This window comes from Protopterus annectens, chromosome 10.part0 (assembly GCF_019279795.1).
Source record: "Protopterus annectens isolate FY-2018-M chromosome 10.part0, PAN1.0, whole genome shotgun sequence".
Taxonomy (NCBI): Eukaryota; Metazoa; Chordata; order Ceratodontiformes; family Protopteridae; genus Protopterus; species Protopterus annectens.
Genome location: NC_056744.1, coordinates 28,690,675 through 28,713,371, shown reverse-complemented (window position 1 = coordinate 28,713,371; position 22,697 = coordinate 28,690,675). Strand labels below are relative to the sequence as shown.

Sequence of the window (22,697 nt, the reverse complement as noted above, 5' to 3'; positions counted from 1 at the left end):
GGAAGCTGCAACTTGGAGTTCAGTGCATACTTTTTCTAAGCACTACAATCTGCCTCTCTACTCTAAGTCTAGGGCAGGCTTTGCCTCTGTAGTCTTGCAGGGCCTTTTAGCCACCCCTTCCTCTTTATGACCACCTCCCTTTCTTTCAGCTTTGGGATTCTACCCTACAGTCATGACTGCAACAGTGAAACACGATGAACATAGTACAGTTGTGTACACCTACCATAAATGTAGATGTTCGAGTGTCTTCACTGTTGCAGTCTGGGTTTCCCTCCCTCCTGTCCCCTCTTTTTTTTTTATTACTTTTGTGTATTTCCTTTTTTCACCATTCTTCTGAGGTTTATTTGCAAAGGTTATGGGACCTTTTTCATTCTGGGACTCCTGACATCTGGGGCAAGAAAAACTGGAGAAGATGGCGTCGGCTGTCAGCTTTGTACTCCTGGTGCTCTGACGTCAGGGAGCATGGATGAACAGCCGACTCCAGACCCAGACTTTGGGATTCTGGCCGACCAAGGACTGCCTGCCGGCAGGGGAGAACCCTACAGTCATGATTGCAACAGTGAAGACACTCGAACATCTACATTTATGGTAGGTGTACACAACTGTACTTTCCTCATTTTCCTCAGCCTGCAAACTTCACAGTCTCACATTTGCTTCTAATTCCACACACCTGGCCTCCAGCTCAAGTCTCTTTAGTTCCAGCTGGATTTTTAAGTCCACTACAGAAAGGTTGAGCTGTCCATTCTCCGAGGGAATTATTTCTCCACTGCCAGTCTGATTGTCCTCCTGGTTGCTGTTTTCTGATGCAGCTGTAACCAAGGCTGCAATCAGGTCTGCCTTAGTCAGGTTTCCATGCACCAATCCCCTAGCCTGGCATATCTCCGCCAGCTGGCTTCTTGTCAGCTTTCCATACTCCTCTGCTGACCCGCTGCCTGCTCACCCTGACTAACTAAGCTAACAAAAGAAATAAAACAATTGTGATCTGAACTCTGAGTGGTCATTACATGGGTGTTGGGTACAAAACCACCTTCAAAGCTCGCTGTACACAAGCTACAGGATTCACTCTACCCACACCACTACAAGCTAATTAGTATTTGCCAACGAATTAATATTCGGTGTGGATATCACACAGCTGCCAAACAATTGTGAGGATATCCCACCACTGCCACCAATTAATATGTGACACCCGTACCCTGGCCCCAGCAATCAAGGAGCCTCAGTCCTCACCACTAACACCAGAGAGGGCGTCTCGTATATGAGGAGAGGATAACAAATACACTCAGTAAAGTGCAATTTCCCTTAAGAGTACACATAGATCACAGTCAGTCTGGGGCTGGTCGCTCCCTTGCTCCCCAGGTCCCCAATAAGACTCCCCACTGACACAGCTATAGGGTCCAGATCTCAGCCTAGTGGGCAAGCTAAAATTAGCACCCTCTCTGTCCAACCAGTGCTTCATGTCCCTGCCCAAGTAGCTGAAACACTTGCACTTTGAGATAAGAGTTTATACAACCACACAGTCACTTCTGGGGAAGGCTGGCACAGGTTCTCCAGCTGTGCCCCTTTTGCCCAGACTGTATGGTAGAAATCACTGCCACGACCCAGCTAATATCAGCTACCCAAAGGCCCTTAAAAGGGTGTCCGATTATTACTGTGCAATATTATTATCCAATTGGTAAGTGTGATTAATCATTCAAGACTTATTAGAGTGGCTTTGCTCAGTAATATGCAATGTACTCTAAAGCTTAACTTATCTCTACACAAAACAGCCACAGTTGAATGGGTTTAAAAATATTTAATAATAAATACTAAAAACACAAGACAATACTACTACAACACAGCGCTAGCCAGGAGTTCAGAGATCACACAAAAATACTTAAAATAAATCAGTAGTACAGTTATGACATCACAGAAAAACACTTGATCTAAACTTTCTAATTCCTAGCTATTGCTACAAGAAAACACACTTCTAAAATAACTTACTTATAGAGCAAGGCAGAGTGCTGAGAGTTTGATAGTCGAGGCAAAATACTTGATAATCTCTGGTTCTCTCCGTTTAAATTGCTATTGCAGTTCTGATAAGCATTACATCATCTCTTTTACACTTTCCTGGAGTTCCCAGGCTACACATTAACTGCATTTACTTTCTTAACATCTCCATTTTGTTATCTTGTAGCTGGTCAGGAAGAGAGCAATAAAAATACATTTGCACATTTAAATCTAGCAATTTAACTCTTGATTTAAAACAATAGAAAGAATTTCGTCATCTAGACTTTTCGGTACCACTGTCTATATGCTTTTACTTTGGTCGGTAGAGTGCACTGTTGTCGCATTTATTTCCAGTTCCACATGTAACAGTATTTCTTTGCATTTAAGACAACAAGCCTGTGATTCACATTCATATTTACAAATTATAGAATTATGTATAAAATTCTATTTGACTAGGCTGGCAGCCTTCACCTACCTCTACCAGTTTTCACATGTCTTTAAGATATATTGAAACTCCACCTCCTTTGGCTTTACTGCCCTCAGTTTTAACCTCATGACTTTTTCAAAAAAAGCATTATTGGGGAGGCAATAACCTTTGCTAGAAGCCTGAAGTCCAAGTGAGACAGATGCAGGCCATCTCTGGCAAAGCATTGTGTTCTGTCAGTCTTATCTTCCCAAGCTGTTTGGTACTGGATCCCCTGGAATGACACCAGAAACTAAGTCAATTATTAGATGTTCTTCGTGTTTCACTGTTGCAGTCATTACATTTGCTAATTTGCTGGCAGGTTGACCTCAGTCGTCTGAATAACAAAGTCTTGGGTCCTGCATCGGTTGCTGTCTCGTCTTCCATGACGTCAGGTTGTCAGGGGTATAAAACATGCAGCCGACACCATTTTGTTCAGTCTTTCTTGCTGCACAGTGCCTGAAGCAGAAGCAGTTCAAGTGCCGGTCAGCCGACTCCTGGAATTTATGTATTCGAGTTTCAGAACCGAAGTCTTCAAACTAAAGCCAAGTACCCTGTTGGGGAAACTTTTTCTTGCTCCTTACCGATGTCAGTAAAAGTTAGTAATTGCATTACTTGTGGGAAGCAAATACCTCATAAGGATTTTCATTTGTACTGTATTCCTTGCCTAGGCCCTGATCACAATGTGCCTTGCTGTCTGTTTTGTGCTAGATTTAACCAACACACTATTAAGCGTCTGTATATTTTTGTTTCTAAATATTGTGGTTCAAGATTTAATTACCCTGAAATGTCATCGGTTAGCAGTCTGACTACTGGATTTCATAAACACAAAGAAAAAGACAGAGACAGACAGAGGTCCAAAACCAACGATGAAGCTTCTCCTAAACCAGTTGCCTGTTCGCCGGTACTCAGTGAGGCAGTTTTGCAGCCCCTGATACCCGATACTTTTGAGTTGCAGGCCTCTACCAAGAGCCATTCGGAGTCCGGTATGCCGCGAGATTCTCAGAATATTGAACCAGCGGATGTCTCTCCCTTGGATGGGTCCGAAGCCGCTGAGCAGGCACCAGCTTTTGAGGGTGTTTTCAGGCCTCAACATTTTTATATTAAACCGACGCCAACAACAAAAACGAGGTCAAAAACATCTTCTATGTCTAAAAAAAATTATGCATGAGCCACGTGCTCAGGCCCCTATGCCTAAAAAACAGATGCTCAAAATGGCTGAGGATTTAATTACCCTGATCAGGGGTTCCCAAACCCCTCCCCCCCCCTTTGCTAAGAGGCCTAGGCAAGGCACTGATTATGAATCTTCAGATCAGGTTTCCATTTCTTCTGATCAGGAATTTTTTATTCCACCCATCTGCATCTCCTCCTGAGGATTACTCTTTTGGAGAGACTTTGCATACTTTAAGGGAACATTTTCACTGGTAGAGTCAGGACTTCTCTGAATCAAAAAAAGAGGCTTAGGGATTTCCTTCTTCCTCAGCATAGGCCTTTGGCAATACCTCTTGTATTAGACATTGTTGATGTGTTTTCGGAATCAAGCATGGCTCCTGATTCCCTGCCTCCGGCTCCTAGTAAGCCAGACAGATATTACAGGGTTCCTGACTATCACGAATTTCTTTACAAGAATCCTGCTGCTGATCCTGAGACTATTTCTCAGGGTCCTAGGGGTGTAAAGGCCTCTACAGCCAAAAATCCTACCCCTTCTGATAGAGATTAGAGGGCACTGGATAGATGGGGAAAGAAGGTTTATACGTCTGCAACCTTGGCAATCAGGGCCTTAAACTGCCAGTTTCATATGCTTAAATATCAACAGCATGTTATGGGCTTACTGAAACAGAAAATGATGTTGATTTCTGATTGTGTGGAAAATAGAGTTACAGGAATTATTACATTCAGCAGAACAGGTTGGAAAGCATACTTTGCAATGTGGTTTGGTTTCCTTGGAGGCCTCTTGTAGGGCCGCCGTTACTGGATCTGTGATTAGAAGGCATGCCTGGCTCAAGGAGCAAAATCTGCCTGATCATGTTAAAGCTAAATTGTTGGATGCCCCTTTGCAGCATGATACTCTGGTAATAAGGCAGAAGAGGTTTTAAAGAAAATGGAAGACAAAGCTAAATCTATGCAAACTGTAAAAGATTTCTTGCAAGTGCAGCCACCCAGGTTCAGTAGGCATTGGCCTACTAAAAACTGGTCCTTTCCTGTATCCAACAGAGCCACTCAGGGCAAATCCAGGCGCTCAAAAGGTTCCAGATACCAATCACAGGGTTCTTAAAGGTCAAAGCAGTGGGATACCTCCACCTCCAAATCTGGAGGAAACAAAGCACAACCCTACAGTAAGCAGTCTCAATGACTTTCCTCTACCATCACCAAGCACTTACCTTTTGTCAGCCCCCTTGGGGAGAAAACTAGCACTTCATGCTCAAAATTGGCAGTTAATTACCCAGGACAAGTTGGTTTTAAACATAGTATCCTAGGGGTACAGATTTCATTTCCATACTTTGCCAATTCCAAACGGATGGCCGGATCTGCCACAAAACCAGTGGGCAGAGGCCCAGAAACAAGTCGGCTGGTGCCAGAAAAGGAAAAAGGACAAGGTTTTTATTTGAGACTTTTCCTAGTACCCAGAAAAGACAATTCATGGCATCCAATACTGGACTTATCGATTCTGAACACGTTCCTGGACATTCCAAAATTCACAATGCTGACTTTACAACAGCTACTGCCTATGCTAGGCAGGAATGCTTGGTTAGCAACTCTAGACTTAAGAGGCATACCTGCATATCCCAATAAGGGAATCATGCAGAAGATACCTCCGCTTCAAAGTGGGGTTTTTGCATTACCAATTCTCTGCACTGCCCTTTGGCTTATCTACTGCGCCTAGGGTCTTTACAAAGTGCCTGGCACCAGTAATTGCATTTTGCAGACAAAGAAACATTCAAATTAATCCTTATCTGGACGATTGTCTCATTCAAGCAGAGGACAAGGACACTCTTCTTCAACATCTGGCATTTGTAAAAAGGCTTCTAGCATGCCTAGGGTATACCATAAACAAAAAGAAATCGCAACTGGTACCCTCTCAAATAATTACATTCCTGGGTGCAAGCTTGAATACAGTTGTCAAGATGGCTTACCTCACGCCAGACAAACAAAGGTAACTGACAACATACTTCAAACAAATGGCAACAAAAAACCCAGTTATCTGCAAGACAAATTCTGCAGGCTTTGGGGTTCAGGGCATCCTGCATCCTACTAATTGCATATGTGAGACTGCATATGAGGAAACTTCAATGGTACCTAAAACGTTTATGGAGTCAACATTGTCACAGCCTGGAAACAATGATTCCTCTCATTCCCTGCCTACAACAGGAGTTTCTTTGGTGGACAGAGACATGTCACCAAAACAAGGAACTGTCATTCACTCTACCCCCTGCCACCCTAACTACAGATGCATCAGACTATGCTTGGGGGGCCCACCTGGCAGGGAGATGCATTCAGGGCAAATGGAGCCCAAACCAAATGCATCTGCATATCAACCAGAAAGAGATGATAGCTGTTCAGAATGCTCTGACAGCCTTCAAGGACTTACTTCATCCAGGGCAACTACAGTTAAAGACGTACAACACCACAGTTATGTGGTGCATAAACAAGCAGGGGGCTACACATTCCTACCCCCTTTGCAGACTAGCCATGGCTTTGTGGAACACAGCCTTGACTTACCAAATACATCTTTAAGCTCAATTCCTGCCAGGAAAGCAAAATGCTCTGGCAGACGACTTAAGCAGAAATCTTATGGACCCGCACGAATGGAAACTGGATCCACAAGTCTTCAGCATGTTAACACAGAAATGGGGGAGCCCAGACATAGATCTATTTGCCTCTCCCCAAAGTTATCAGTTGGACAAATTCTGCACAAGAACTCCTCACAAAAAAGCATGGAAAGTGGATGCTGTATCCTTCAGCTGGAAAAACCTATCATTCTATGCCTTTCCCCCTCTGTCTCTACTCTCCAAGGTCTTACTAAAAGTCAGACAGGAAAAACCAAAAATGATCCTAATTGCTCCGGACTGGCCTCGCCAGCACTGGTACCCACTTCTAAGGAATATGTCTCACCTTCCTCCATGGCACTTGCCTCAAATACCTCTACTGTCTCAGCAGAACTATCATTCTGCACACTCATCTCCAAACTCTGAATCTTGCAGCATGGCTAATTGACTAATTATTCAAACACCACCTCTCAGTGAATCTGTGATGGATGCCATTTTGGAAGCCAGAAGGCCTAGTACTAGAAAATCTTATGCTGATAAATGGAAGAGATTCTGTGCTTGGAACCAAGCACAAGGAATAGACACATTTAAAGCCCAATATTTCTCAGATTTTACAATATTTGACTGAGATGCTTGATAAGGGCCTATCTTTTTCTTCAATAAAAATCCATGCTTCTGCCATCTCGGCTGATTACAACACAGAGCCTCCCCTATTTTCTCATCCACTGCTTAAACAGTATCTTAGAGGGGCCAAAAATTTAAGGCCACCCAGAAGAGCACCAACTCCTGCATGGGACCTCAATTTTGTGCTGGAAAAACTCACCCTGCCGCCTTTTGAACCAGCAGCTACTGCGGATATAAAATTTCTATCTTGGAAAACAGCTTTCCTTTCGGCAGTCACTTCAGCAAGAAGGGTTTCAGAACTACAGGCTCTCATGGCAGTGGGGCCTTTCATTATATTTTACCCAGATACGGTGTCCCTCAGGACCAATCCTTCTTTTATGCCTAAGGTGGTATCTGGTGTGGCTTTTAACCAGACCATTCACCTGCCAACATTTTACCCAAATCCGCAGAACAAGGAGGAGCATATTCTGCATTCATTGGATGTACACAGACAACTAAGATTCTACTTAATTAGGACCAAATCTCTAAGAAAGTCGGAGCAACTACTGGTAACATTTGCTGCAGGGTCAGAGGGGAAGGCTATATCAAAGCAGACTATTTCTAAATGGATAAGCCACTGCATTCGTTTCTGCTACTTGCACCATGGTAAACCGGTGCCCAAGGGGGGTCAGATCACATTTCACCAGGGCTGCCTCTACTTCAGCAACTTTTCTGAGAGGGGTCCCAACCAAAAACATTCTAGAAGCTGCTACTTGGAGCCCTGTTCATACCTTCACAAAGCATTATCATTTACCTCTCTTCTCCAAATCCAGGGCAGGCTTTGCCACTGCAGTCCTGCAGGGCCTTATAGCCGCTCCTAATGCTGTTTAGTTCCACCCTCCCATCCATAGCTTTGGGATTCTACCCAAATGTAATGACTGCAACAGTGAAACACGAAGAATATAGTACAGTTGTGTACACTTACCATAAATGTAGATGTTGGAGTGTATTCAGTGTTGCAGTCCGGGTTACCCACCCGCCATCCCCCTTTCTATACCTTTTCTTTCCTTCACTATACTCAAAAGCCTTTGTTGTGCATTTGCTTTTAGGTGAAGGTAAAGTTTATGTTTCTAAAAGTGCAATTATATATATTTACCATTTATTTTTATATCTATATATATATATATATATATATATATATATATATATATATATATATATATCTATATCTATATATATATATATATATATATATATATATATTTTTTTTTTTTTTTTGCTCCCCATTTGGGGGGCACCTGACATCTGGGGCAAGAAAAACTGAATAAAATGGCATCGGCTGCATGTTTTATACCCCTGACGACCTGACGTCATGGAAGAGGAGACCGCAACCGATGCAGGACCCAAGACTTTGTTATTCAGGATGACTGAGGGCAACCTGCCACTAGATTACCCAAATGTAATGACTGCAACAGTGAATACACCCTAACATCTATATTTATGGTAAGTGTACACAACTGTACTTTATTCATTTTCTGTTTGTACTGAGACATCATTCTGGGTGACTGTAGAATACTGCTTAAGGTTAGGGACATACCGGCCTGGGACACACATTCAGCAAGTTCAGTGATGTCTCTCTTCATATAGTCCAGGGGGGTACTTCTCAAGTTATTTACACCAACATGGACTATGACAGAGTCATAACAGTACCTGTTGTTAAGAGACCTGAGTGCGTGTGTGATATCACTGATTCTGGCCCCTGACCGATAACTAACTGTGACTTTCTCCTTATCCAGCCTGGTGAGAGGCACATCTGTGTTTCTTCCCAATGGAGTCTCCTGCAACTAATATGTTGGGTTTATGGTTAAGCCTTGGTGGTTGTGAGACACAGGTGTGTGAACTTTGTATGTAGTGTGGAGATCTCATGTGTTTTTGCCTCTGAGATGGCCTTTGTTTCAGGTATGTTTTTGCTGAGCACCTCCACATATGTGGATGTGTGTTGTGTAGGTGTGGGTGGTGTTTGAGGTGTAGTGATGGTGTTGACAACCTTCTCAGTGCCAGATATACTGGCCTGTGAGGGAGAGAGCATAGACTCTCTAGTTTCTTAATGTAAGTGCATCTCGTGCAAATTGTGTTCCTAGATGGTAGTAGTAGGTGGTTGTTCATGTACATAAGGCAGTTACTACACCGTCTTAGGATGCCCATATTAACCAGACTGGCAGGAGAAACTGCAGGATATTGTCCATCCATATTTGTCAGAATCTGAGAGAGAAAGGCCAGGGAGAGCTAACGCGTAAGCTTAAAGCCCAAGTGCATGAACCAAAACTAAGAGGCTTAGCAAAACACTTACTGCTTGTTTATAGCCTGTTTAAATTGTAATGAATGCAGCAGAAAAGATGCAATTGAGCAGTTAGAGAACAAGCCGCAGCAAGTAGCAGAAAAAGCAAGATAAAGTAATCTAGTAGGAGGAGGAAACACAAATACAGTAAAAGCAGCTGAATAAAGTTTTGTTTTGTTTTTGATAGTAAATTGGAAAGGGAGAGAGAAAGAACAGAAGAAAATTCAAGGTTAAGGGAGAGAGAAAGAACAGAAGAAAATTCAAGGTTAAGGAACTAAAGGGATTGGCTTTCCCAAATGATCTCTCTATTGGGTAGAATGAGCTAATGAGATAGGACTAGGAGGAGTGTCCCTTACCAAATTTACAGTAGAGGCGAGCAAAAGCACAAAAATTCAACCGGAGGTCGGCAAATATATACATGGAGACACAGAAAGGTAAATACCCGCGGTGGTGGTGATGCGATAGCGTTGTTGCCTCACAGTAAGACGCTGTTCGGTTCGATTCTCAGCTAGAGCGTCTTCTGCATGGAGACATGCGTGAATGGGCATACCTTCGTTGAAGGTTGTGCGTCAGGCCTGGCAAGCCGGTACGTAAAACTCAACTGCCAATCATTAGCGGATCGGAATTCCGCTGTGGCGACCCCTAACCGGGAAAAGCCGAAAGACACAAACAAGACAAAGAAAGGTAAATAATTCAGTCAAACAAATACAACCGGTGTAGTACTGATAAGCAAATAAATAAAACTAGTGCAGTACTGTTAAGCAAATAAATACAAAAAGGTGCATTACTGATAAGGAAAAAATAAATAAAACCAGTGCAGTACTGTTAAGCAAAAAAAAAAAAAAAAAAAAAAAAAATTGTGCAGCACTTATTAAACTTTTCAGCCCCTCCAAACCTGTGTGACACTGAGGCCTACTCTGAGCTGTATGCAAAAACATTGTACAACCATATTCATAGCTGCATAGAGGAGGCAGTACCTGTCCAAGTCTAACCTATAATTACTGGCAAAAAGTAAATCACCTTGGTGGACCCCTAGTGCAAATAGGCCTTTCAACAAAAGGAAAAAAAATCCTCTCCATAGCCAAGAAAGAACAGACAAAACAGTGCAAAAAGACACTCGCCAATCTAAAACAAATTTAGCAAACTGGTAAAATCTGCCAAAGCAAACTATGAGGCAAAGATAGCCTGCCAGGTGAACGATAACCATAAGTCTTTTTTTTTTTTTTTTTTTTTTTTTTTTTTTTTTTTTAATTATGTTTGTAACCTTATGGAAAATGCTCAGCAATGTGCCAAGTTAATCATGGACAGCAACATTTACACCCAGTCTGAAACTACAGCAAACCTTGCCGACAAGTTAATTTCAAAATTCTTCCTGCTCCACCACCTCCTACCACACCCAAAGAAATACCTGCACCCATCCCCCTACTGGTCATTATGAGGGGAACAGGCCCTTACTATGCTCGCTAAAGCCAGAAACACAGCCTGCATTGGTCCCAGCAACATTACCGCTTTCTTCTTAAGTAGCATTAAACAAAATCTGTCAGGTCCAATAGAAACCCTATTTAACCACAGCCTCCAGATAGGCTTTGTCCCAGAGGAGTGGAGGACTGCAACAGTCATTCCTTTGTACAAGGTGGGCCTATCAACTGACCCAGGGAACTACAAACCCATAAGCTTGACCAGCATCATCTGCAACGCCTTGGAGAGAATTATCCTGAACCTGATCAGTAATGACAAAGGAAATTTCCAAAAACTAGACCAGGCCCAATTTGGCTTTGTCAAAGGGAGGTCTTGCTCAGTCTGGGGGACTTCTGTAAGAAGGTCTCCAGGGCCATGGATGAGGATAAAATGGTACACACCACTTAATCTAGACCTGGCCACAGCTTTCTACACAGCCCCTCACTTGGGGATCACTGATACATTTACTGAATTAGGTATAAACTGCTGCATCATCAGATGGATAGCCAACTTTCTCACTGACTGGGACACATGTTATCCTGATAGATGACTCCACTTCCGATAAGTCTTTTACTAGCGTGTCCCACAGGGCTCAGTGCTGGGACCCCTCATTTTTGGTATGTACTTCTCTGAAAGTGAAGGCTGATGTTGGGGGCCTTTGGCTTGCCAAGTTTGCTGAAATTTGTAAGCTGGGAGCAATCATTGAATCCCCAAACGATGTTGACATAACTACCAACAGGCCTAAAAATGGCTGGTTCTAAAACCATGGTCTGAGACTAAATGCTAAAAAATACGTAATAATGCCCTTCAGTAAGTCAGATATCCCTGCAAATAATAATATTGATAGCACATCCCTAAAAGTAGACCCAGTGGGAGGGACCTAGGATCGCAGATAGTCACCTAAACTTTGACCACCAGGTAGCTATAGTAGTGAGGAAATCCTTCTGTGTGGCTCAACTTATAAGTATAGGCATGTTATCAAGCTCAAAGGAGGTCATAGTGGTATTGTACACAGCCCTCATCAGGCCCATAATTGAGTGCAAAGCTCCCTTCTGCATGTACCTAAACAGGCTGTTACACCAATTGTAGCAGTCCCACAGGTTTTTCACTAAAAAAAAAATATAGAACCGACTAAAGGCCGTATCCCGTTATTCTGTCTCATATCATTTATCGAGAGGGGACTTGTACCTGACCTACAAGGCATTCTCTTGTTCAGCCCGGATGAAAATGTTGCACGTTTGCAGGAAAAAAATATACAAGCGTTACACAGTCCATGGTCCTGAACCTTGTATGTAACTCTAATAGAACTTGCTGGAGAGAGAGATTCATATTCCAAAGGCTACCTCATCTATGGAGTAAATGTCCCATCTTCATAAGACAAAACATGTCCCTCACTCTCTTCAAAAGAAATTTGGATAAATGGATGGGAACCATAAATTCACTCATGGGGTACTGGCCATGTCCCTTATGAACATAGGCAGTCTGTAAAATGACTCTGGGCTCCAACACCCAAAGACCCACTACCCTGATACTACCCCATCTCATATTTGGAGAATTAAGATACAGTATTGTCATATCCTGGAACTTATTGGCTAGGCTTGTAAAGGCTTTTGTGCCATTAGCCTAGTAATCACCTGTGAACTTATGAATTTATAGCTTTTCCTGGGAAGCTTCCCTTTGTGCATAGATAAAGGAGTTTTATCTAAATCTTTACTTTTATTAAGACTGCACTGGAAGACATGGGCCTTGAAGGCAAGGTGAAATCCTTGGAAACAAGTGATTTTTACTTCAGCTGTCCAGTTTATGGCTTATGCGGGTGCCATAGGTGATGGTCAGTAATCATAAGTCGAGGCAGTAGAGTGCATTTGCAATATGCTGTTAAAGCCCTTTATCTATCACACATTTGATGCTAATCGTGCAGATTGAAAGCCCATATCTTAACATGCAGACTTGTGGTTATCGATGAATATCATCTGACATTAGTAGCCCCTGTCTATACAAATAGTGGAAAGTGATGCAAATCATATTACCTTGTGTTTAAATTGGTGGCGTTGAGTAGGGATTATAGATCCTTGTCATCACAGAATGTTTTTACTGCATTCAGAGCAATGTCTGTGGTCTTCATGTAGCTTATCACCCTCAAGGCTAATCCTTATCTCATCAAACTGAGTGTGGATTCTTTGATTTACATTTCTCTGGAGTCCCAGAATAGAGTGCATAGAAGTCTGTGACTGCACTGTAGTCTCAACTTATGAAAGTGAAGGATCACTACAGAATTGATAAAGTACATGTAGAGAAAAACGTAGACTCTGATTAAGACTAGTTAAATATGAAAAGGTAAGACAGAAGTAAGTCCAACCAGTTAACCACGACAGTTGCTGTATAAAATCATGGATCCTGAATGTGTGCCAGTATTTATTGGCTAAAAGGACAGTTTTGCAGATATGCATGTCTAAGTGCTGATAGAATTGTGTGAATCATTTTAGAACCTTAAAAGAGACTTTTAAATGTAGATGCTACCATGATTCAGTGGTTGAGGCTGCCCGTGATGATGTCTTCCAACACAGGAGGGATACTGATAATCCAATCTTCTCTGACAGTAGAGAACAGTGAAGGAAAACTGTTGTAAGAGGTTCTAACTTAAGAATGTGCATGACTTATTCTACGTATGTTTGAACTATCTGCAATATTATTAGGAATAACTAGCAACTACTTGTATCTGACGATGGGTATAGGTCAGTACTTGGTAATGCACCCAAGTTTTGTTATATGAGCAATAGATCATTAAAACCGTTGCTGTGTTATAAGTCTACTAATAAGAAGGTTTGTGTTTCTGATAAATGTGGTACTTTTCCATGTAGAGTCTGCAACATGTGCAAATACATTCATAGAAGTGATTCTTTTGTGCATCCACTGAGTAAGAAGAGTTATGTCTTTCATTTTTATTCATATTGTAGAAGTCAAAGTATAGTGCGTCTGTCATTCTGTGTGGTGTGAATCTTACTATGTATTTAAGATGAGCAGATGTTTGAAAAAATTGGAGAACATTTAAATGAGATTGGGAAGAATGATGCTTGTAATGCACTATATAAACATGTTTTAGATATTAAATACCAGCCATACTTTGTTTTTAGTTTTGGAATTACTTAAACCTAGCAATGGAAGAGGTGATTTAAGGAATAAAACTGAATGTAAAAAAATGAAGTAGATTTTAGAATTGCATGCAGATGGTAGGAAGGGCCTAATGGCACTGTCCCTTTTAAGAACAATCCTTAGATAACGTGACCTGGTGAGTTAACTGCGTTTTAAAAGATGGTTTGTTTGTAACCGTTTTTAGATCTGATGAAGCACCAGTGTAGAAAGGTGTGAAAGTGCTTATCTGCATTTTAGCTTTGCTTTTATGGTTTTATTTTCCTCCTTTGAATAAAATCCATGATTTTATATAGCAACTGCCGTGGTTGACTGGTTGGATTTACTTCTGTTTAAGTACATTTCTTCTGCACCAGCCTAGAAAGAGACCAGTAGCAAATTACTGTGTGCTTTGATTAAAGTTCTGTCACTGAGAAGTCTGTAAGTCGCTTTCCACTGTAGTTAATGGGCAGTTAACTAGAGTGGTTGCCATTTGTGGGTCTTTTTTTTCAGGTGCCTGTAGCAGATATTTTTGCCACGGCAACTTGAGTGTAAGATTGCATCTTTACAAATTACTGTGGCTTTAATCTGCATTCCAGAGGTAGAAGCGTCTTTCATTTAGGCTACTGTGTAAGCCCTCATGTCCTCTTGTATTATCTTGCTTCAGCTTCTTTCTCACATCTTAAGATTTATTTCTGATCTCCCTGAGAATCTATACTGCTTAAGGCTAGTTTGAATTTTGAAGAAATGTACGAGTATTTACATAATTTAAAGATCTTTGAGATGGACCATTGAAGTACACCCATTTTTTTAGCCCTTTACCTCTTTTTTTTTGGGGGGGGGGGCTTCCAAACAGCACTTTGAACATGGTTATGCTTTTTGTACTTTGGTATGTATCTTCTTCTTCTTCTTCTTTCGGCTTTTCCCGGTTAGGGGTCGCCACAGCGGATCACCTTGTCCGTACTTTGGTATGTATATAGATAGAAAATAGGGGGTGTAGGTAAGCTTGTACATTTGTTATAGGTGTTTTTAAAATTTCCATTCTTTTCCCAATTTGGGATGTAGCTTGGCTCTGTAGTATTACCGTGGGCATGGATTCCACAGAGCTACATCAAATTTTGCAGCTTGCACAGAGCAATAGAAACCTATCCTGCTAGTTAGGTCCTATTTTGTTAATCTCTGGACATCTTGAGGGTATGGTATGCAATTGCCTGTCTGTATAACACTTTGCTTATTATTTAAAAAAAGATGTATAAAAATGGAAGGACACTTGTCTTGTAGTTTCTTGCTTGCAGTAGCGTTTTGTTGTCTTTTATTTTAAGCTGTTGCTGTTATTGGGTGCTTGTTTTAGAATTTTTTAAATGTCCATCTTTGCGTCACTGTGTACTCATTTTGTGTTTGTGTAGAATGATTATTGCAGTGCTTCCTAGTTTTATTTACTTAAATATGGAGAATATCTAGATTGGCAGTACTCGTTTCCCAAAAAGTTTCTTGAAAGTGCCTTCCCCGATATAAAGGGATGGAGCCCTGATTACTTTTTTGGCTGGGTTTATTGGCCCCGATTACTTCTTTGGCTGGATTTAGAGGCCCAGGTACTGATGGGATCTAGCTATGAAGACAGGTGAATGATGAAGTTTTGCATATTAGCCTCTCTCTCTAGAAGAGATGGAAGGGATGTAGATCAATGGCATACAGTAGAGAAGGTACAGACACATCTGCTTACAAGCGGAGGGGTGGAGAATAAACTTCTTGGGGTTTAGGTCCCTTGGGGAAGCTAATGACTGCCTCCTTACACCACCTGTGCACATCATGTCCACTGTCCTTCTTTTTTACCTTTCTGCAGGACCAAGCGCAATGGTTACAAGCAGAAAAGCCAGTAAGCTCATTTATTCTGTGGCAATGGGAGATGGGAATTGGGTAAGGCAAGATCCCTGTTGCCCATTCATTCCTGTTTGGAAATTCCCCCGTGAGCTCATCTGGTCTATAGTAGGGAGCAAGCCAGCTTGCTGGTCCTTTGGGATGTCCTTCCCTCTCCCCCGCTCTCTTTTGAGCTACAGTATAGATGTGCACTAAGGGGAGGCGTACCTCTGCTTGATTAAAACCATTGTGCTTTACTGTGACTTGCACATGGCAATATAGTCTTGCAAGGCTTAAGTTCCACAGGGAAAACCCAGGTTAAAAAAATATTTTCATTGCAAGGGGTACTAGAATTTCAGTAGGAAAAGTGAACAAATTAGACAAGCAGTGGCCATAGGTCCAAGTCCAGTGAGAATTTGTCTGTGGGCACATGTGCAGAATGATGCAACAACAATTTCTGCAAAACTCTGCAGTTTGTAAATTATATTCAAATGTTGGCATGAAAAAAAAGATGACTTCACATGTTTTACTTCATGTTGCAATTGGGCATTATTGTAAGTAACACAAAGTGTTTTGATTCATACTTTCAAAATATCTGCGTCAGCCACGATGGTGCAGGGGTTAGAGTTGTCTCCTCACAGCAAGAGGTTCTTCGGTTCGATTCTCGGCTGGAGCACCTTCTGTAAGGAGGCTGTATGCCCTGCCTGTGGTCGAATGAGTTTTAAAGACTTACAGTAGGTGTGTGTGTGAAGGTTGGGTGCCAAGCTGGCAACTCAACACCGTAAAAACTCTACTGCCAATCAGTCTGCGGACTGGTGATCCAGTGTGGTGACCCCTAACGGGCGAAGCTGAAAGACTTTCGAAATATCTGCACTAGTATCACCATTCATTAAACACCTTTAAAGACTTTCCATTACTTGGCGTACCAACCATCTTACAACCCAAACAGCTCAACCTGCATTCAAGTAACTTAAAATGGATTTTCACTGTTGAATCTATGTAGTTCACATCAAGGACCAGCAAGCTGGCTTGCAACCTACTATAGACCAGATGAGCTCACGGGGGAATTTCCAAACAGGAATCTATAATCACTGACAAAAAAAAGTTCTACTGTGAACTTCAAGAATTTTGGTCCTCGATCAATAGACTCCTTTCACCAGGAACAGCTAAAACTCCCTCCCCACTAAATGCTGACCCAGACACCCCTCACCAAACTGCAAATACTTTTAACTCTTTTTTTTACTGAAACTATTCAATCTCTTGCTAGGCAACTGAACACTAATAACTTCTATCCTCCAAATAATCTAGTAGACTCTTCCTACAACTTCTCTCTACAACCCATCTCTCTTTCATCCATAAACTTATTTTCAAACTGAAACCCTGTACCCCCTCTGCTGACAAGCTCCCCTCCCTTTTTCTGCAAAAGGCAGCCAAAGAAATTGCATACCCAATAACTATACTCATAAATAGGACCATCCAAGAGGGAACCATCCCTGATATCTGGAAAATCTCTCATATTATCCCACTACACAAAGGCGGTAACTCTATTGACTACTCCAACTTTAGACCAATTGCTCTTCTCTCTCCTTTAGCAAAAATTATGGAGAAATGTATTCATCAGCAACTTGTACAGTATCTCTCTCTAAACAATATTATAGCTAACTGTCAACATGGCTTTAGACCTCACCATAGCACCACCACTGCCCTCCTTTCCTTTGTAGATACCATTAACAGCAATCGCAACAATAATCTTTTCTCTTCTGCCCTTTTCATTGACCTCTCTAAAGCTTTTGACATGGTCAACCACTCTTCTTTAATTAGCATTCTTGAATCCCTCTCATTTGATAGCCTTGCCATCAAATGGTTTAGTTCATATCTCAGTAACAGACAACAAGCCGTTCTCTGGGGCAACCACATCTCGTCCTTACTGTCTATTTCTATCGGAGTCCCTCAGGGCTTTATTCTTGGTCCACTTCTCTTCTCCCTCTATATTAATGATCTCCACTCTGTAATTCCTCAAGCTACCTGCATTCAATACGCAGACGACTCCACTATTATTTGTTCAGCATCCTCCTCTTCAGATCTAATCTCACTAACTCAATATATGTTCAACACAGTAGAAACATGGTTTACTAGACGGTACCTTCTTCTTAATGCTAAAAAAACCAAACTTCTCCTCTTCACCCCCACCACTCGTACCTCTCCACTAAATTTCACCATCTCCTCAAACAACAACAACACTGTCTTCTCTCCTGACTCTACAACTAAACTGCTAGGAATAACCATTGATAACAGTCTCTCTTTTGACCAACACATCAACAACACCATCAAATCAGTTAACAGAAAAATAGGATCCTTATACCGTATTAAACCATTTCTCACCCCATCTATTAGAGCTACTATTGCTCACTCCCATCTTATATCTACTCTCTTTTATGCCTCTCCTATCTTCACCAACCTCAAAAAACTAACCTAAACAAACTAGCAACTTGCTACAATAACATTGCCCGCTTCGCCACTGGTAATCCTTTTAGAACCCATCACTGCCTCAATTTGAAACATTTAGGCTGGCTAGAACTACAAAACTATCTTATAATCTCACAACTTACTATTGCCCACAAAATACTGTACCAACCTGATAACACCCCTATACTATCACAACTTTTACTCCCATATAACAATCTCACCTCCCTTTGTTCCTCTTGTAAATTCATGACCAAACCCATAAAGGCCCACAACTTAGCTGGTGACTCTTTATTCACTAATACTGTAGGCAGAGCATGGAATTTGCTGCCTAAGGATTTAACTCTAATCACAACCTTACCTCTCTTCAAACAACAAATCAAACTGTACTTCCAAAATCACTGGCTTTGTTCATGTAGTACACCAGACTAACCTCCTCTCCCCCCCTCTTGACCTTTAACCCTACTTAGTGCTTAATAATTAGCAAATGCCTTGTTTCTTTTCCCTTGCTGTCCTACTATGCTCTGACCTACTTCTCCCATCTCTCCCACCTCCTCTTTACTGTCTTCTTTCTTTTCTTCTCTCACTTCCTGACTCCTGTCTGTTCCCCTTTTTATCTTACATTACTCCTACTTCTCTACCCACCTAGCTTTAACTTTTATCTATATTGCAGATACTTTATGGCATAACCTTTATTTATTAAGTAAGATGCTTTGAAACTACCTAACATTATGTATGACTACTATTGTTTGTCTGCCTTAATTTTTGTTAATTTTGTTACCAATTTTTATTCTATGTCTTTATTAACAACATGTCTATTTGTTATGTTTTGTGTGGAGCTTTTCTCCCAGGGCCTCTACTGAAAATGGAAATGTATCCAGCTAGACTAGCCTGGTCAACAAATGTAAAATAAAAAAAAATAAATAAATAAAATAGTTTATCTTTTACCATTCTTTCTGGCAGGGTGTATTGTACAATGTTGATTTGCCTATCCATTCTACTTCCCATTTTTAATTTTATTTCTGCTTTGCCTTGGAAAAGAATCTGTTGTGGTAGTGTCTTTAGCTAGTGTGGTTCTTTACCAATGTTTATGGTAACTGCAGGAGGCATTTACTATACTTTGTGTTAGTGCCTGGTTCTGTACAGAAAACTGATTTCTTTGTGTATTTAAGACTCACAGTTGAACTTTACCCTGTCTCAAGGAGAAACTTAATTTATTTGTATTTCTTTATACATTGTTATAGTTACTGTCTGATTCACTAACATTACTTTTACTTTTTTTAAGATGACGATCCTGCCACACCCAGTGATGATGAAGAGTTGGACGCTGCCCTGGAAGCTCCACTGATAAGGCAGACAGAACTCCGTAAGTATTTTCATTTAGCAGTAGAACATATATATTGCAATAGAGAGAATATTGAGACTATCCATCTGTTATTAAAACTGTATTCTCCGAACAGATTGTATATACAGGATCATATGCATGTCCATCTGTATTTGTGTACTGTTTAGTAAGCATGGAAGTTTAGTATGCAGCTTACAACTAGGATCTGCATTACACTGTGAAATACAAATTTTCTTTGCTTGCCAGTTAGCTTTAGTAATAACTTTTTCAACTGTATTCATATGCTGCCATTTTGTTCCTGCGCAACAGCAAGTGCAGAAGCTTTCCTTTATTACATTTCTTCCTTTTTTAATCAGAATCTTGCCTGCTTTTCAGTAGTATGGCCTTCATACCGATCAACCTCTTAGTGCAAGAAATTTGGATGAAGCTAAAAGTAATGGGAGGGCAGAAGTCCAAAATGAGTGACAGATTTTAAATACTGCTGATGTTTATCGTAAGAGTTGCAGTACTGATTCTTGGGTCTTCCTGCCATGACTGACCTAATTTCCCATAGTCTTTGCATCTTCCCTAGCCACCGGGTATCTGTCCAGCATCTGGACTTTGGGGTTAAGAAGAGCATCCGTTGGCACAATCTTCATTTTCTTTCTAGCCATGCAGTCTGATGAGCTTCATGCATGTTCAAAATGCTCGTAGTTGCTCGGCTTGTTATTCCAGAGAGCCTGTCTTTCCAAGCAATCTGTTGGTCAACTCTTTCTTCCTTAGAACCTCTACTTCCAGTCAGATAAGTTAATCCATTGGGGAAATTTCTGTATTAATGTTGTTTGTCTTTCGGCTTTTCCCTGTTAGGGGTTGCCACAGCAGAACTCAGGTCCGCTAATGATTAGCAGCGGATTTATACGGTGCCGAGTTGCCAGCCCGATGCCCAGTCTTCAAAGAAGACACACCCATTCATGCACACACCTACCTGCATGTCTTTAAACATTACTCGACCGCGGGGAGAACATGCAGACTCCACACAGAAGGTGCTCCAGCCAAGATTCAAACAGGAGAACCTCTTGCTGTGAGGCGACAGCACTAACCGCTGCTCCACGCTGCCAAATTTATGTATTAATGTAATGGTCAAAAAAGTCAACACTTGCTGGAAGTGTGTGAAGAAAATCCTGTTTAAAGATTTTCACTTGGGTTGTCTTTTCTGCTTGGAGCCTGAGCACATCTGTAATTATCCTGACTGTGGAAAATGCTGTGTGAAAACCCTAAAACATAGGTCCAGGGTACTAGCCCCCCATATGGAGTGTTCCTCTTTGGTTCCCTCGTGGTGTCACAGTTCACTGCTACTGCAGGGCATCCACAAACTCCAGTGTCAGTTAACTTCATTCCTCCATCCCTTTTAAAATACCGTTAAACTTTGCAGATCTCAATCTCTTTCTTCCCGCCTAAATTCCAAACTTCCACAGGAATACCATCTGCATTTTGGGCTTCCCTGTTGATTGATTTATCCTTTACCATTTTTATGTCATCTTTTTATTTTGGCTATTAATTGTTGATATCTTCCCCTAACCTTGGCATAATTAAATATTTTCATTTGTGCCTTTTCGTGGTTTCCACATTCGTCTAATTTATACAGATTATTTAAAAAATGCGAGAAATATCTGTAATAGTTGTCTAATATCTTTGATTATTTTCGTGTTATACACTCCTGAAGTTTGGCAACAACTGTTTCTTTTTCCTGTTCTCAAAGTTGTTGTGCTAAAGGTTTTTTGTGCACTGGAATTGTTGTCATGAAGCACTTGCTTAACAGTAGCCTTTCTAAACTCTTTTTATTTGTCCTGTGATATCTGGGAGCCATTGGTCCATTTTCAATGGAGGCCCAGGGAGAACAGCTCCACAGCAGATTAAAACTATTTTAACTGTGGTTAATGAGCAATGTTATACAAGAGTAGGAAAGCCCCACAACCGTTTAGTTTTCAGTGAGTTGTGGTAAAAGGCTCCACAAAAACTCACTTCAAAACATTTTACAGTACCTGTTAAGTAATTATATAGAAGGGGAGAAAATCATCCTCAAAATCTGTCAAATGCACAGCTGTTGCTGTACAAGAAATGGAAAGATGTGGTCCTTCCCTGCACATCTCTACCTGTCTTTCACTATGTTTTCCCCCTGCTTGCCCCAATTTCACCACTGTCCTAACACCCCCTTTTTTATTTCTTTTTTAAAAATTTTTAGAGTGGGTTTGCGTGGAGCTAAGTGGAGCGCTGCAATGGGGCGCCTCCCGCAAACCCACTTAAATGAGATTTAAACTGCCTTAAATGTCCTATTTGTTTCTCTCACTGTTAGGCACATGTATAAAATGATCTCCCCTGCCATGATTCAAACCCAGGTCCTTTTCAACTACAGGATACTGCACTAACCCTCAAGGCCACACAGATCTCAATTAAAGCAGGTATTTTCAGAAAAACATAGCAATTGCCACTGACAGCCTGCATTTAAACCTAATGGGAGAAAAGGGAGTGTATCTTGGACTCTGATGCAAAAATACACCAGTAGGCAGCCAAATAAAAATGTCAGCACATTAGGCCTGGTATAACAGGTAAATGTTCACTTATATCTGCAGTATCTTTAAACACACCTGCTATGGAATCAGTGGCCACAGTACATATGTTCAACTGGGACCCTGCTGCAGAACAGCTGCCTGTGAAGGCCGTGCACATACCAGTGGATGCAGACAGTGCGTGTCACCGCAGTATGTATGCACATATATCTGACAAATGCACCTGCTGCAGCACTGACTCAGCAGCTCAGTCTGTTAAAGGCCCTGTATACAGAACAATTTGCCACACACAGTCCTAGGTTCGAATCCATTGTGTTGCACTTCAATTACATTCTTGTGAACACAGCAAGTAAGGACTGACTCGTGCAGTTTTAATCCCCATAGGTTATTGCTACAGTATTATCAGCGACCCAGGCCCAGAGATGGATACATGTTTCACAGTTTGCCCCTACAAAGATAGTTAAGTGGCTAGAGTAGCAGCTACTGCAATACCATGCATGTTCTGATGGTTATGATGTGTGACACTCACATGTCTCTCTCCCTCTTCTGACCTCAACCTACAATGTTTGCCAGTGACCTGCCAGATGACCACACTGTCATGGGACACTGATCAAACATACGTGGACATACGTCATACATCTCTACAGTGGACAGTATTTGTACTTACCCTCTGTGATGCTGTCGTCTCCACACTTCATTAATGTCCATCTCAAAAATTAAGAAAGGGGTCAAGGCCTACATG

General features: G+C 41.4%; 1 protein-coding gene across 1 annotated transcript in view; it reads left to right on the top strand.

Annotated features, from left to right (window-relative positions):
* The window catches only part of LOC122812918 (SAP30 binding protein), a 1,615,174-nt gene that overhangs the window by 94,932 nt on the left and 1,497,545 nt on the right, over window positions 1-22,697 (top strand). The window contains exon 2 of the mRNA XM_044084976.1: window positions 19,350-19,430. Coding sequence (XP_043940911.1) covers window positions 19,350-19,430 — 81 coding nt within the window. The remainder of the gene's footprint in view (window positions 1-19,349; window positions 19,431-22,697) is intronic.